Source organism: Amblyraja radiata, chromosome 31 (genome assembly GCF_010909765.2).
Source record: "Amblyraja radiata isolate CabotCenter1 chromosome 31, sAmbRad1.1.pri, whole genome shotgun sequence".
Classification (NCBI taxonomy): Eukaryota; Metazoa; Chordata; class Chondrichthyes; order Rajiformes; family Rajidae; genus Amblyraja; species Amblyraja radiata.
In genome coordinates this window covers 12435166-12451468 of record NC_045986.1, presented here as the reverse complement: position 1 = coordinate 12451468, position 16303 = coordinate 12435166, and the positions used below count along the sequence as shown (strand labels likewise).

The 16303-nt window shown below is 41.6% G+C and overlaps 1 protein-coding gene across 8 annotated transcripts in view; it reads right to left on the bottom strand.

Annotated features, from left to right (window-relative positions):
* Positions 1-16303, bottom strand: part of rere (arginine-glutamic acid dipeptide repeats) — a 530103-nt gene that overhangs the window by 32763 nt on the left and 481037 nt on the right. For 7 of the 8 annotated variants that reach the window (XM_033048501.1, XM_033048500.1, XM_033048503.1 and 4 more), the window contains 5 exons: positions 13917-14076; positions 7895-7987; positions 5186-5385; positions 4139-4300; positions 1450-1563 (listed from right to left, as the gene is read on the bottom strand). In XM_033048501.1, coding sequence (XP_032904392.1) covers positions 1450-1563; positions 4139-4300; positions 5186-5385; positions 7895-7987; positions 13917-14076 — 729 coding nt within the window. The remainder of the gene's footprint in view (positions 1-1449; positions 1564-4138; positions 4301-5185; positions 5386-7894; positions 7988-13916; positions 14077-16303) is intronic. The other variant, XM_033048504.1, reaches the window with a different exon arrangement.

Here is a 16303-nt window from a genome sequence, read left to right as displayed (position 1 = left end):
TATCACATTATTACAATTCTCTAGGCTAGGTAATAAATATGTTATAATTCACAACAGAAAAACAGGTGAAATGTTCAGTGAAAAATATTTAACTGAAATATTATTTTCCCTCCACCGATGCCGCCAACCTACTGAGTATTTCCATCATCCTGTTTTATTAATATCTCAATCTCTCACCAATAAACAGGTACTCATTTCTGTCAAGTGTACCAATGTGGGTAACCTCACATTTTTACACACTGTATTCTTGCCCACTGATTCAGTTTGTCGACATACTCTCAACTCTGATTTGCAATTAATCAGGTCTGTCAGATTTATCGGCATTCGAGTTCATCAACTTCTCTTGTTGTATTTTTTACTATGTTCCCCATCCTTAATCACTCTGCCAATTGATTATCCCCATTATAAATTCTCTCTTCTCTCTGATGGGGCCCGTCAAGTCTGCTTCGCCATTCAATCATGGCTGATCTATCTTTCCCTCTCAACCCCATACTCCTGCCGTCTCCCCATAACACCTGACACCCGTACTTCTATGAAAGCAGATGCAATTCTTTAATCTTTCTGCCAATTCAGTATTCTCCATCATAAATTCTCTTTTCTCTGTGAGGCCCCACATTTGTAGTTAATTAGTCTCAAAATTGTGTGTGGGTGAGGAAATGTGATAATATCGCATTTATGTGACTGGGAGATCGATGGTCAATGTGGAATTGGTGGCTGAAGGGTCATTTTCCATACTCAATCCTTCAAGTCCCTTGTTTTGACGATGGACAACTGCTTCACCTTGAGGACTGGAGAGGAAATCCAGAGTTTTTCTCTTAACTAGGGGAGGTTTAAATTCAGTTTAGAGATGCAGCGGGGAAACAGGCTCTTCGGCCAACCAGGTCCGCGCCGACCAGCGATCCCCGCACATTAACACTATCCTACACACTCTACAAACATAGAAAATAGGTGCAGGAGGAGGCCATTTGGCCCTTCGAGTCTGCACCGCCATTCATTGTGAACATGGCTGATCATCCACAATCAGTAACCCGTGCCTGCCTGCTCCCCATATCCCTTGATTCCGCTAGCCCATAGAGCTCTATCTAACTCTATTTTAAATTAATCCAGTGAATTGGCCTACTGTGGCCGAGAATGCCACAAATTCACAACTAGGGACAATTTACACATACACCAAGCCAATTAACCTACATACCTGTACGTCTTTGGAGTGTGGGAGGAAACCGAAGATCTCAGAGAAAACCCATGCAGATCACGGGAATAACCTACAACCTCCGTTGTCGGGATCGAACCCAGGTCTCTGGCGCTGCAAGCGCTGTAAGGCAGCAACTAACCACTGCGCCGCCGGGCTGGTTTGTGGTATGTGGTATTGTCTTTTACCTCACTGGAGTCTATTGACCCGATGTACTTTGGCGAACACAGCTTAATGCTCAAAGGTTGCCAAGTACTCACCTGCGTTTTAGATTTCTTCGAATTTAATCTTTCCGGTTCTTCTGTATCAGAAGCAACTTTTTCTCTTTGGCGTTTGGTGCTCTTTGACGGTGATGACAGATCATCCTTAGACCTCTGCTGTATGAAAACAATGAGATTAGTATTAGTACAAGTGGAACTGTACTGTTCTAAGTACAGTATGAGCATATATCGCAGTAGATCTAAGGTCAGTTAATGAGCCACTTCATTATCTCAAACAGTATTTGAAACTGATTATTTTGGAGGAGGAGAAAGTAGGGAACTACAAACCAGTTGGCGGTCTGATCAAAAAGTGCATCAACACCTCCTCAAGAGCAACAAGGGATGAACAATAGATGCTGGTCTTGCCAGCAGCGTCAGCACTACAAAAATGAAAAATACAATGAAGTATTTTTCAGTCAGCCACAATTAGTGGAATCACAGGTTGGTACCAGTGCTCCCATAAGTGGTCAATAATCTGTATCAATGATGAAAGAACAGAATATTCTGTTATCCAAAATGAGGTAGATGCAGAGCACACAAAAGAAAATAGATGCAATCAGAGAATTGACACGAGGCTCGCAAAATGTGAGGTTATTAAATTATTGGGAAAAATAGAACGGGAGAGATTTACAAGAATGCTTCTTTGATTAGGTGGTACTAGCTGCAAGGAGAGATTGGACAAACTTGGATTGTTTTCTCTGCGATGTTGGAGGTTGAAGGGAGACCTGATAAAGGCATATAAAATGAGGAGAGGCAAAGACTAAAGGAAATAGGACCTGTTTCTGTGACGTACAGCTTTATGGTCTATAGCAGAGATTTATTTTAAAAAGTGATAAAAAGGTAACTAGTGTATACAAGCACCTTTGAATACTTTCATGAAACACAATAAGTTAACAACTAGATAGAAAACTGCACGGGCGGCACGGTGGTGTAGGTTCTCCCCGTGCGTGGGTTTTGTACGTTCTCCCTGTGCGTGGGTTTTCTCTGAGATATTCAGTTTCCACCCACATTCCAAAGACGTACAGGTTTGTAGGTTAATTGGCTTGGTTTAAATGTAAAGATTGTCCCTAGTGTGTGTAGGGCAGTGTTAATGTGCAGGGATCGCTGGTCGGTGTGGACCCGTTGGGCCGAAGGGCCTGCATCTAACTAAACTAAAAGCTCGAAAGACAAATGGTTTGTTGACCTTTAAGAGAGGGATTGGGTACAAGGATGAGGAAGTTTTGATGCCATTGTACATAATATTAGCACAACTGTGCTTGGATTATTGTGTACAGGTTTGGTCTCAGTGCCCAAGTAAATATGAATAGACTTGCCTGGCAGCTAACACAGCTTACAGCCACTTGAATACTGGTGTGAGGAGAAGGTCCTATGTGGATTGGGTAGGTGGCATTAATACTCACCATTGTTTCAGTGCGATAACATTAAACGTATCAGAGAGGGACGGACGTGTGGATACAAATAAATTGTTTCCTCTCCCTGGTAAATCTAGTTTTGGAGAAGAGGTATTGATTTTTAAGAAGTGAGACTAGGCGTAATGTATTTACTCAGAGGGTTGTGGTCTAGATGTTTAGATTTGTGCTGTAGATGTTTAGATATTAAATGGATAGGATGGCGGAACATCCATGATAGTACTGAATGAACATGTTTGAGGCCTAACCCTGCTCTTTCTTTAATTTTTTTATTGAAAGGAGAGGGTTGAGATTTAATTAGCATTTCAACCGAAGAATGTGCCAGACCTGATTAGAAAGTGTTAAACCATTACAGGCCCAAAATATTTTCCCTTCACAATCTGTTAACACAAATGTTGAACATTAGTGTGATTATCCACTGCTTGATGACCAACTGTACCTTAACCTCTTCTTTACCACAAAAGTATGAAATAGAATTTTTAACCTTCGATCAAATAAATTAAACAATATAAATATGGAAAGAGAAAATATACCCGCAGCGTGTGAGATGCAATAATATTGATAGCGAGGTAACATTCATGAATTGTGATGTTATCAGTCACAACAACAATTTATTTTGGAAAACCGGAACCAACAGATTGAGCCACCACAGAGTGGCGCAGCGAGTAAAGCTGCTGCCTTGCAGCATCAGAGACCCAGGTTCGATCCTAACCTCAGGTGCTGTCTGTGTGATGTTTGCATATTCTCCCCATGACTGCGTGAGTTTCCTCCAGGTACTCCCCCCACATCCCAAAGACCCGCAAGTTAACTGGCCTTTAGTGTGGAGGGAGTGGATGAGAAAGGGGATAACTAGTGTGAACGGGTGATCGACTGTGGCCTTGAACTCAGTGGGCCTTAAACCTGCCGCTTTGTCCTGCCCCATCTCTCTTCCAGGTTTCTTTCCCCAACCCCCCACAACCAGTCTGAAGAAGGGTCATCCATCCACGTTCTCCAGAGGTGTTGCCTGACCCGTTGAGTTACACCAGTACTTTGTGTCTTGGTTTTCTCCGTTTCCATGCTGTATCTCTAAACAAAATTCCAGCCTCATCTCGAGTTTTAGTTGACTCATTTTAAATTTGGCGTTTAAAATAATTTAAGGGAAAGATTTATTTTCTGCCACGTCTCAGAATATGCGTGGTGCTAAGTCTGAAGCCTGCCTCGCCCTAACCTCAATAAAGGCCCTTTTCAATAGGCATGACAATGCAGCATGTAATTGCTTACAATGATTATCAGAACATTACCTTGCTGGATTTTTTCATAGAGTCAGCTTTGCTATCATTACTGGATGTGCTAGCAGCACTGGGAGAGTTACGGCCGCTGGACCTGATGTCTTCATTGATAGGTGAGGTTCTACCGTCGGGGCTGGCCGTCTGCTTTTTACGACCACTGCGCAGTGAAGACATCTAATTAACAATAAAATTATTATTAGACCCAGATGGATTCGGGTGATAAATAATTCAAATGCGCTTTAATCACAAAAGATTCCAATTAATATTTTCTAGTTAGCTACTGGTAAATGTTGCCAGTTGAGACTCTATTTGTGACATTTCTACTTTTTATATAAGAAAACGGCCACGCTAATTTTGAGGTGCGGGCTTGCACAGAAACGAATTGCAGAATTACTTTTCTAAAACCAGCCCTGTGATCTGAACACTTCGTCTACTCCTACTGTTTATCAGTCATTGTTTTAGATCGACCCACTACAGCAACTGCATATTTCAAGTGAGAAAAAGAGATCTTTTGGTTGGGCAGATTTATCAAAAATGTGCAGGTTAGAACTGAGATTGGTTTTGAAGCCCCCACCTACACAATCTCACACTGGGGAATATTTCTGCACGCGCCGTCTCCAGTCTCCATTTCTTTATTAGCTGCAGCCAGGAGAAGTGCTTCTTGCTGCAAAACCGAACACCACCTTTATATTTTAATGAATCGCTTTTCATACGCATCATATAAATTTGAAATATAGAATACCCAACAGAGAACATTTCATGTCTGCGGCATGAACAAAATGACAACACTAAATCAAAACAGTTTGGTGTCACTGAGCCGGAATGCATTAAAGCACAATGTGAATTGCTTTACGTGATATGATGCATGTGGCTCGGTGCCACTTTGCATCACACCATCGTATTTGATGCAGCAATAAATTAGGATGCACGTTGCTGCGAAAATGCATGACGAGCTTTCAGAAAATAATGGCAAACCATTCACCACGTCTACATCAATTCGAACGTGCCTAAATTTCATATTTCATGAAACGAAAATGAAAGAAAGAAGGACTCTCATACCGAGCCCCGACTCCTTCTGGTCCTCATGCTATGTTTCCCACTGAGCCCATCTTCCTCTTCTTTAACTGGTTTAAACATAAATGGCGGGGGATCCACTGGTTTCTCGATGGGTGGCAGCTCCGCGTATTTCTTGAAATGAATCCGACACTCTGTGCACAATAATATGTTGTCCCTTCCACCGTGATGCCAGTCTTTGGATGCTGTGTTTAAAAGAAATATTGCACTATTTTCAATAAAAACTCTATTGAAATATAAAATTCCAATGCTGACATCAAGATTGGCAAGAAACCTGCACAAAGCAGATAAATTCCAATCTTGAGCAAAAAAAACTAAGTGCTGGAGGAACTCAGCGAGTCAGGCAGCATCTATGGAGAGAATATTCAGATGTTCTTTTGGGTCAGGATGGATCTTCAGACCTTCTTTAGACAAATGTTTGGGTCCTGATCCAAAACGTCATCTGTCCATTCCCTCCAGGGATGTTGCCTGTCCTGCCGAGTTCCTCCAGCGCTTTATTTTTTTGCACACCATTCTGGTATTTGCAGTTTCTTGTGTCTCCAAATGTAACAAATTATGCTAAGGTCTTTAAAAGACAAGACACAGAATTTTGATCGTCAACCACGCTTCTGTCAAATATACTGCTCTTAACTGTGATATTAGTAGTACTGAGTTGTAGGCAGATAAAAATGGAAGGAAATCAGAGGGGAGGTGTTTCCTGCAGAATCCTTTTGTGCTTCTTTAAGGTCAAATACAGTGACATAATCAGAATATTTGGATACAGTTTGCAAGACCATGGCTGATCTGTCATCCACTCCATACACTTGGCTTCTCCTATATCCCTCACAATGTCTGGTAAACAAAATGACTCAAGATAGATGGAGTGGTGACAAAATACTGCTTTTCAAATTTAAGTTCGCTCCTTACAATGTTCTTGCCATTACGTATAGGAACGTTGAATTTGAAGAAAACCGGTATTGGGTCATCACATTTTCCACAAATGAATTACAGAAATAGGTAACTTCACCATTAAAGGCTTAACCACTATTTACGTTCATTTATACCTGTGTTTTCAAAGAAAAGCATTTCCCCTCGCCATTTTACTGTGCAAACATGAGGCAGATGTCAGCCAACATAACATCACTGCAGAGTACCTGCAGACGACATAGCTCTCCTTTCACACACACACACACAGATACAAATGCAGGAGAAGACGGACAGACTCTCACAAGCTGCAACAAAACTTGGTCTTACACCCAATGCAGCAAAGACACAGGTGATGAGGATCCACTCCAAAACCAGCAACCCTATCCGTATGCACAGCACCGCTCTAGAGGAGGTAGAAACATTCACCGGGGCTGTGTTGTGGACATCCCCGGAGCGGCAGAGGCAGACATAAAAAGTAGAATCAATAAGGCTAGGGTGGTGTTAACATGCTCAGGAAGATCTGGAGCCCAAAACACAACTGAATCAACATCAAAATATGCATCTTTAACTCAAATGTGAAACAGGTGATGCTGTATGGATCAGACACATGGAATACAACAAAACACACTACAAACATTCATTAACACCTGCCTTAGGAGAATACTTAACATCTGGTGGAGAGACAAAGTAAGCAATGTGGACCTGTGGAAAAGAACAAGCCAGGTCTACAAATTCGAAGGAGAAAATGCAGTTGGATTGGACACACCCTCAGGAAACCTGCCACAAACATCACCCACCAAGCCCTGAAATGGACCCCCAAGGAAAAAGGAAAAGAGGTCGCCCCAGGAACAGCTGGAGAAGAGGTGTCCAGACAGAAATGGCTGAGAGTGGGCTCAGCTGGGGAGATCTCGAAAGAACTGCCAATAACCGGGTGAAGTGGAGGACATTTGTCAAATGCCTATGCTCCCGAGAGGAGCAAAGGGCTTAAGAAGAGAAGAGAGAACCTCATCCTAAATACTCATGACAAGATGACAAGTTTGTGGCTGACACTACATTGCGCACTATATTGAAACTGATGAGATGCTAGAAAGAAGGGCTGTGATTGACTTCTAAGCAAGCTTGGTTGTCAAGAACTCAATACACTTCCACATCTCCCACCCCAAGTGCATCTGTGCCACTATCCAATTGTATGCAAGGCTCCAGGGTAAAACCTTGTACCATGTGGTCATCACTTCCGAAGAGTCCATCAGGGACGATTTGTTATCAGTTTATACTGGACAATTTTTACATTTATCAAGCCAATTAACCTACAAACCTGTACGCCTTTGGAATGTGGGAGGAAACCGAAGATCCCGGGGAAAACCCACGCAGGTCACGGAGAGAACCTACAAACTCCGTCTAGACAGCGCCCGTCGTCGGGATTGAACCCGGGTCTCCGGTGCTGCATTTTTGCTGTAGGGCAGCAACTCTACCGTTGCGCCACCATGACTGCATGTGCATGTCATAATATGTGCATATTAAATGCGCATAATAAACATGTACATGCGCAGATATGATCAGGGGTACACAGTTGCAGCACAGGACACAGAACAGTACTGCACAGTAACAGGCCCTTTCGGCCGATGAGTTAGCACACATGGCACTTACAATATGCACATATTGATGAAAACCTTGGAAGTGACCTGTGGTTAAATACTTTTCAAAACAATTTACATATAATGCCATTTCAAAATAACCAGCCAAACGTATCTCATTCCTTCATTGAATATGAATTATAAGAACACTTACTGGTGGTGAAACAATGACGGCAGGCGTAGCCTTTCAATTCCTGTTCACTGTCCTCACTGTCAAAGTCATCCTCACTGGCTGAGCTGAGATCCACTGTGAAAAGAATTATAAAAATCAGTATTTTCAGCGATGGAGATAGTGTAAGTTGTTGCACACTATTTATTTTACTCACCCGGTTAACATTAACCAGTATGAATACACATTATCTAAAGCCCAAGCATTTCCTATGTATTTATTACACATTTTCTAAAAAGCTGTAAAGATGAATTGCCACAATAGTGAATTGTCTTCCGACATAATTTACAACTAGGCTACTGGATTTTATTATGCTACAGAGAATTTCCTTCACTAAAGCTGCACTTTTATTCATTTGCTCAAAATATATTTCCGCACATTAATGTTTTATACCCTTTAATTTATTTGCAATGTTGAGATTACAACTTAATTAACATAAGTTATAGAAGGTTTCCCACAGATAACAGTACATTGCTTTATCCCTGCTCCGATCCTCCTATCGTAGACTATTTCTGACGTATAAAAGAGATGCTTTGGGTGAAAATCCACCTTGAAATGACAATCATTGTGCAATGTCTTTCAATTATTGAGTGTCAATATCAATTATTTTTATTTTTAACGTCAGTGTATGCTGGGGAGACTGTCAAAAAAATGTATTCAGTTTCTTTTTGTGTACCATGCAGACCCCAGAGCTGATCAATTTACTTCTTGAAGTTCAGGGCCATAGTATTTTATAACATTAAAAAAAAAAATCTGCCAACTGTAAACGTGTAAACCTTTCTGGTCTTTAATTTCATCTGCAACCACAAATTAAAAAAAATTACTCTTCTATTATCTGTTTTGAACATCACTGCATGTAAAGTGGTCATTGCTGTACAGATTGAGTGGAAACCCAAGCACGTAACCTTTCAAGTGCTTTCACAGATAGCTCACAATTTTTATAATTATGAATAATATTGAAGGAGCAATTTAGCACCTGTAAGCAAACTGGACACAAGAACTTGGGAGAAATTTAGATAATTCCTCGCAAGATATAGATACAGATATAGATTTATTTAAAAAAAAGGCACTTTTAAAGAATCGGGAAAGAAAATGTAAAATGCTGAAAATAGCTAACATATCAGGCAGCACATGGTGCGAAAGAAACAATGTTATTGTTTCAGGATGCTACCCATGGGAACTGGATATCAAAACGGCAGCACTGATCCACAACTCTAATTTTGCAATGGACTCAACAGCTTACTTGCTATTTCATTGAACAATTAACCACCAAACATATTGGTGCATTGTAGTCAAATTCAGAGTACTGTTCTGCACTTTGGTGGGATGGGGTGGGGGGGGCGGGAAGATAACCAAGGGTGACCAGGATCTGTAATAAGTTGTCTTGGTAACAACATAACCCCCCCCCCCCCCCCCACTCTCTTCCCCACCCCCTATCCTGTGTCCTACCTGGACACATACCTATTTCTCCCCTCTCCCTCCATTCCTTCCTCTAGCTTCACAACACTTTTGTCTCACACCTATCTATTCATCTCTGGTCTCTGTGAACCATCTGCCTATCAAAACCCCCTTCGCATGCATCAACTTATTCCCTGCCAGGCTTTGTCCTGACCCTCTTCTCTTCCAGCTTTCTTTCCCCACCCCAACAGTCAGTGAATAAGGGTTCCAACCCAAAACGTCACCTATCCATGTTCTTCAAAGGTGCTGCCTGACCTGCTGAGTTACTCCAGCACTTTGTGTCTTGTCTTGGCTTCATGTCCATCTAGCAGATGCCTTGTTATGTGCCCTTTCCCCCTGACTTAATGACTATCCCCACCATTATTGCGGCTTGTGGTCACAATCAAAAGGATGGAGTACAACAAGACATCAGTGCTACTTCCAGAACAGTTTCTTCCCAGCTCCCGGTCTTCTCATCAACTAGAGTGCGGGCATGACCTCCTACCTCATTTCAAACCTTTAAACCATGTTTAATCGGACTTCAATGTTATAACTTGCACCAAATGTTGTATCCTTTATCTGTGCTCTGTAGACAGCTTGATTGTAATCATGTAGTCTTTTCTTTGACTGGATAGACAATAGACAATGGATGCAGGAGTAGGCCATTTGGCCCTTTGAGACAGCACCGCCATTCAATGTGAGCATGGCTGATCATCCACAATCAGTACCCCGTTCCTGCCTTCTTCCCATATCCCTTGACTCCGCTATCTTTAAGAGCCCGATCTAGCTCTCTCTTGAAAGTATCCAGAGAACCGGCCTCCACCTCCCTATGAGCCAGATAATTTCACAGACTCACAACTCTCTGTGTGAAAAAGTGTTTCCTCATCTCTGTTCTAAATGGCTTACCCCTTTTCTTAAAGTGTGGCCCCTGGTTCTGGACTCACCCAACATCGGGAACATGTTTCCTGCCTCAAGCGTGTCCAAACCCTTATCTTATATGTTTCAATAAGCTCTCCTCTCATCCTTCTAAATTCCAGAGTGTACAAGCCCAGCCGCTCCATTCTCTCAGCATATGACAGTCCCGCCATCCCGGGAATTAACCTTGTGAACCTATGCTGCACTCCCTCAATAGCAAGAATGGCCTTCCTCAAATTTGGAAACCAAAACTGCACACGATACTCCAGGTGTGGTCTCACTAGGGCCCTGTACAACTGCAGAAGGACCTCTTTGCTCCCAAGCACGCAAACAAAAACTTTTCACTGTACCTCGGTACACCTGACAATAATAAACTAAACTGAACTACTTCAACAGCAGTTCTCTTCCCTGTGACAACTGCAGAAATGACACAGGAACGGCAGTAACACTGAGTCACACACCGACTGGAGCTGCCTTCTTCCGTCACGATCACTGAATCAATATCCTGGAAAATCTAATTAGTGAGCAAATGTGGGAGTACTGAAACCACAAGAAATACATTGATTCGAGAAAATCTTCCCCCATCGTTTCAGGGAAACTTAATATGAAATAAATGTCCTTGCTAGTCTTGTCATGATCAAAGAAGAATTGAAGAAAATTCTACAAATGAGTGTTAAAACTCCATCAACAAAATAAACACACATGCAAAAAAAAAATTTGAGACTCAAAATAAAAACTATTTAGGGGCAGCACAGTGACAGAGTTGCTGCTTTAGACCAGGGTTTGATTCTGACTGCAGGTGCTGTCTGTACAGAGTTTCTACGCAATGGCTGTGACGCATTAGGTTTCTCCGGGTGCTCGGGTTTCCTCCCACACTCCAAAGACCTAAAGGTTTGTTGGTTAATTGACTTTGGTAAATTGTCCTGAGAGTGTAGGATAGTGCTAGTGTATGGGGGTGATTGCTGGTTGGCGCGGGCTTGGTGGGCTGAAGGGCCTATTTCTATGCTGTATATCTAAAGTAAAAAAATGTCTTAATTACATTTCTAGACATAAAGGGGCTGTCCCACTGCAGCGACCTACTTGGCGAGGTTAGAAGAGTTTAGGAGAGTTTGAAAAAGCGTCATGTTGAAGACCTCCTTCGACTATGTTGAAGATTAGTTTTGGCTAGCTTCGGGAAAATTGGACACCGAATAGTGGAGAGTGAAGCCGACCTCCTTCGACTATGTTGAAGACTATCTACGCCTACCTTCGACTACCCTCGATTACCGACGAATAACATGCCGACCTACTACGACCTACCTCGACTAAACCTACGAGTAAAATAAATATCGATTTTTTCCATGGCAACCCTTTTTTTACTCGCGGGCATTTTTTAGCGTGTTGAAAAATACGCTGCGACTTAGCTGAGGCCTCGAGTACGCGGGGACTACTCTCGAGCATGAAGGAGAGTTACAAAGACCTCCTAGGACCTCGTGTCCGCCATGCTGCGAGTACGAGTCGAGGGCAAACTCTTCTGAACTCGTGGATTAAGTCGCCGCAGTGGGATAGCCCTTTAAGTAACACTAATTTTTCTAATTACATATTAAACATTATGCTTTAATTAAACCATAAATTAGCACGTTAGTCTTTTGACTTATGTTCTTGGTTGGTTAGGATTTATTCATTGCATTCAGGGTGCTGCAATTGATGGGAATATCCAATTAGAAGGGCCAGGTCCGATACATGCTGCAAACGTTGACAAAACTATTCCAAGGTGGTGCCTTGAGTAAAATATAAAGTGCTGGAGTAACGTAGCGGGTCAGGCAGCATCTGTGGAGGAAATGGTGATGATTCAGGGCAGTCCCCATCTTCAGACCAACTCCAAATGTCATCTATCCATTCACTCCACACATGCTGACTGAGCCGCTGAGTTACTCCAGCACTTTGTGTTTTGCCCAAGATTCCAGCATCTGCAGTTCCTCGTGTCTCCCAGATGGTGCCTTGTACTGTTTGTTGCTTCGACTCCAACATAAAGCAGCAAGCCATCACATTGTCCCAGGAGAACCTGAGATTCATATTATGTTTTTCTTTCAAAGTGATCAGTGGCAACATGTCTACACTGCTTATCCGCTGGCCTGGTAAAACAACTGCAGAGTACTGTGCTATCCTGCATACGCAAATGCTGATAATGGAACATATACATGCCCAGATATAATTACTGATTTCAATGCTTCAGAGGCAGCTAGAGCACAAACATTGTGCCAGCAGAATAACCCGGCTGACTTAGAGGAGGCAATCCAACGAATGCCGTTCTTACAAGTGACAACTTTTGCATGTTGTTCAGTTTTATCTGCAGATGCCTCCCGCAAATTGCTAAATGATTGTGAAGAAAGGAACAAAGCCCACCACTGGCAAGACTAAAAACACATATTTCATACTTTCCAGCAGCCTCTGCTGTAATAACACATCGGCTGAAAAATGTATCGATTTTTTAAGCAGTTATTAAAATGTATTTTTAGAAGTATGAAAGCAACAACATGAGACAGACTGTGACCATTCAATCGCTTTCACACAGCACACTAATTAATAAGTGCAGAACAAATGCTTCTGTCAATTGAGGTATAAATAGTGGCATTATCAATCACTGAAAGGTGTCAATGTTATCTATGCATTTGGTTTTCATTGCCATCAGTAAGTATTAAGTTTGTTTGACAAATCCAGTTTAAAATAGTGAATATGTCATGTATTTCTACGGCTGAATTTGCTTGGAATGTATACTTGTTTTTCCCAAGTCATCGTCATACAGCATAAAGGCCCTTCGGCCCACAATGTTCATGCAGACCATCAAATGCCATCTACAGAAATCCCACTCTCCAGGTCTTGGCTTGTGGCCTTCTATGCCATGGAGATTCAAGTATCAGACCAGACGCTTCTTGAGTTACAGAGTCATAGAGAAGGACTTTCTGCCTAACTTGCCTATGCCAACCAAGATGCCCCATCTGCACTAGTCCCACCAGCCCATGTTTGGCCCATATGCCTCTAAACCTTTCCCATCCAAATGTACCTGTCCAAATGTTTTTTAAATGTTGTTGTAGTACTTGCCTCAACCACCTCCATTGGCAGCTTATTCCATATACTCACCACCCTCTGTATGAATAAGTTTCAGGAGAGTGCCCTCAAGCTTGAAGGTCGAAGACAGTCGCTGAAAAGTCACGTTAGTGGGACAGGCCCTTTATTCCTTTCCATAACTACTTGAAATTTATGAGTTAATGCTCACAGTCTCCAAAATGCTCTCCCCATAAACACTCCAACCACTGCCTGACTAAATTCTCTAAAATATGCACCTCCTCTGATCTTTCAATATGTTTTGTACTCATGAAGATTGAATAACAACCACTTTCTTAATGGACCAAGGAGTGTTTAACTGTACTGAAAGCTGAATCAACCATTCAGAGTTACCTGGAGTTTAATAATAATTTACTTGTAAAATAGGGATAGATTTTAGTTATATTGTGTCGCCAGCTTAAAGTTTCATATAAATTCAAACTTAATATACCGATTCTTTGTCAATCTATGACAGCTGATTAAAATGGGTTGCATGACTTGCTAAACATAAATTGCCTGGTCCCTCGTGAATTATTTCTTGAAAATTGTAATCAACCTGATTGCAACTTACAGAATTCACCAGATGGTGGTCGCGATGGGTTCACTGGAGTTGTTGCAGTGCGTGTTTTAATTCTCCGGAATACAGCCTGCCTGCGATGTCGACGGTGAGCTCGGGAGCTGGCTGCCTCTGGGGTTTTCTTCCAGTAGTAGTAAAATGTTACCAGTTCGCCCTGAAACAAAACAGAACAATGGCCATTAACAGGGTCTTGTTAACACCGAAGCTCTGTTTCCTTCGAACCGCTCGCTTGTTGATATGTACAAAACATGCTCAATTTCTAACTCAATAAAAGCACATTGTAGAATCTCGATGTATGTAACTGTCAGGTAAAGATGTTGTTGGGCATCATCTACAATAGTTGGGTTACAGATGGCTGTGTCATACACTGGGAAAACAGCAAGCGTTGTCGTCATTGTCAAACCAGCATCTGCTGCCCATCTTCCAGTGACCGTGAGAAGATGGAGGTGACCACCTTCTCGAACAACTGCAGCAATTTTGATGAAAAATCTTCCACTACGCAGTTGGAGGGAGGGTTCTAGGATTTGGACCCATTGACGACGAAGAACTATAACATTTATGAGTCTGTAATGTGCATAACTTGCTCTTTCCATGTGTCTACTGTCCCTAACCTTTCATATTAAGGTCTTGACTGGAAGATCATGACTTTGGATGGTGGATTGTCATTCAATAACCTCTAATGGAAGTGAACACAGATTTTGAATGAAACTCAATCAATCTCTTGTGATATCAACAAATTATCTGGCATTAACTCACAAATCCCTCTCGCAAAATGCCAAAATAAATTTATAATAAGTTCATAAAATAAGTGCAAATATATATGTGTAGAGGACTACTGGACCTCTGTTTTAATGACTGATGAACACTCCTTGGGAAGATGCTTCATGAACAGGAAGGCATTCCCAGTCTCTTTACACAAAATATTGAAGATGCTGGAAATCCCAAATGCAGAAATTTCACAGGTGGTGTCAATGGAGAGAGAAACAGGAGTAACATTTCAGAAATAGGGTCTGAGATACCATTGTTTATGAAAGGTAATTGATTGGAAATGTTATCCATTTCTTACACTGCTGGTGCTGTCAGATCTGCTGAGTATTTCTGACATTTTCTGCTTTTCAAGTTGGGCATTGGGAGGGTCACGATTCACAAGTACAATGCCCAAATTCCCTCCGGCACTGAAGATTAAATATGGCGTACTTCAATTTTGTGATTGGTGGGATCTACAATTCCTCTCAACGCCTTCTGTTAGTTTCTGCAGACCCAAATTCCCAATCATTCTGAACCCAGTTTCTTTTAAAATTGAAAATAGGATATCAGAAAGGAGTTGAGATGCTAATGATTATACTCAGGGTTTAATATGTTTCACGGGAAGTTGCTGGTGTCAAATGAACAAAACCTGACAGTGACAGTGAAAGATTGGCCTGGAAACTGGTCACAGCAAAACGGGATCAAATTTCTCCCCAACATTTTCTGATCATAAAGAATGTAAGGATGATAATGGAAACCATCTATGGTAGTATATATGTACCACTTTGCTTCTCTTCCTAAGGTATCGTCCATTTCTGTCCAGTGGTTCCACTGAACATTACCTGCCTTTAGTAATTGTGTTATTAAAAATAAATTCCACGTTAATTGCAGCTCACACACTGAGTACGTTTCAACTTTGAAAAAAACCCTTCAATATAAATGTAAAAGCTGTGTTATTCCCTCAAGTTTCCTGATAGATTGGTTTGGTATTAAGTTGGCAACAAGTTCCAGCGGGTTTTGTGCAAGGAATAAGAGAACAAAGAGAGAAAGTGGATTTGAAAAATCCAGTCCACATTTCACCACCTATCTTGCTTTGCATCACAGTTCAGGGATTAAGAGTCCATGTGGGTTGAAGTGCAGTGAATCAAACAGATTTGGAACCACACACTGCTAACTATATGGGCGGCAGCTTACGTACATAAACAAAAGAACATGTCGGACTGGCTTCAAAAAGGAACAAATCAGTGCAAAATGGTTCCTGGTTTCAATGCGTACAAAGTCAATTGGACGTTAATCAAATGTGTTCTGAGCCCACAGCGAACAAAGCTCCGGCAGAATCAATACTCTGCTGAAACATTAGCACAAGCAAATCATTGATCAAAGATTCTTTCCAAAGAAATCAACCAGGCAAATTATCCGGTACTTTTTTGTGTACAAACTAATGAGCATAAATGTTAATGGCAAGAACAGTTTGTAATGATTCCTGGAGTATGCAGCACAGTATATCATTACCCCTGTTACCATCTCAGTCTCTTTCCTCCTGTGTTCTACATAACTTTCAGACATATGGTGTATCTTGTGTGGCACAACAACTACTAACAACTTAATAAAATGTTAATGATCTTGCGTGAAAA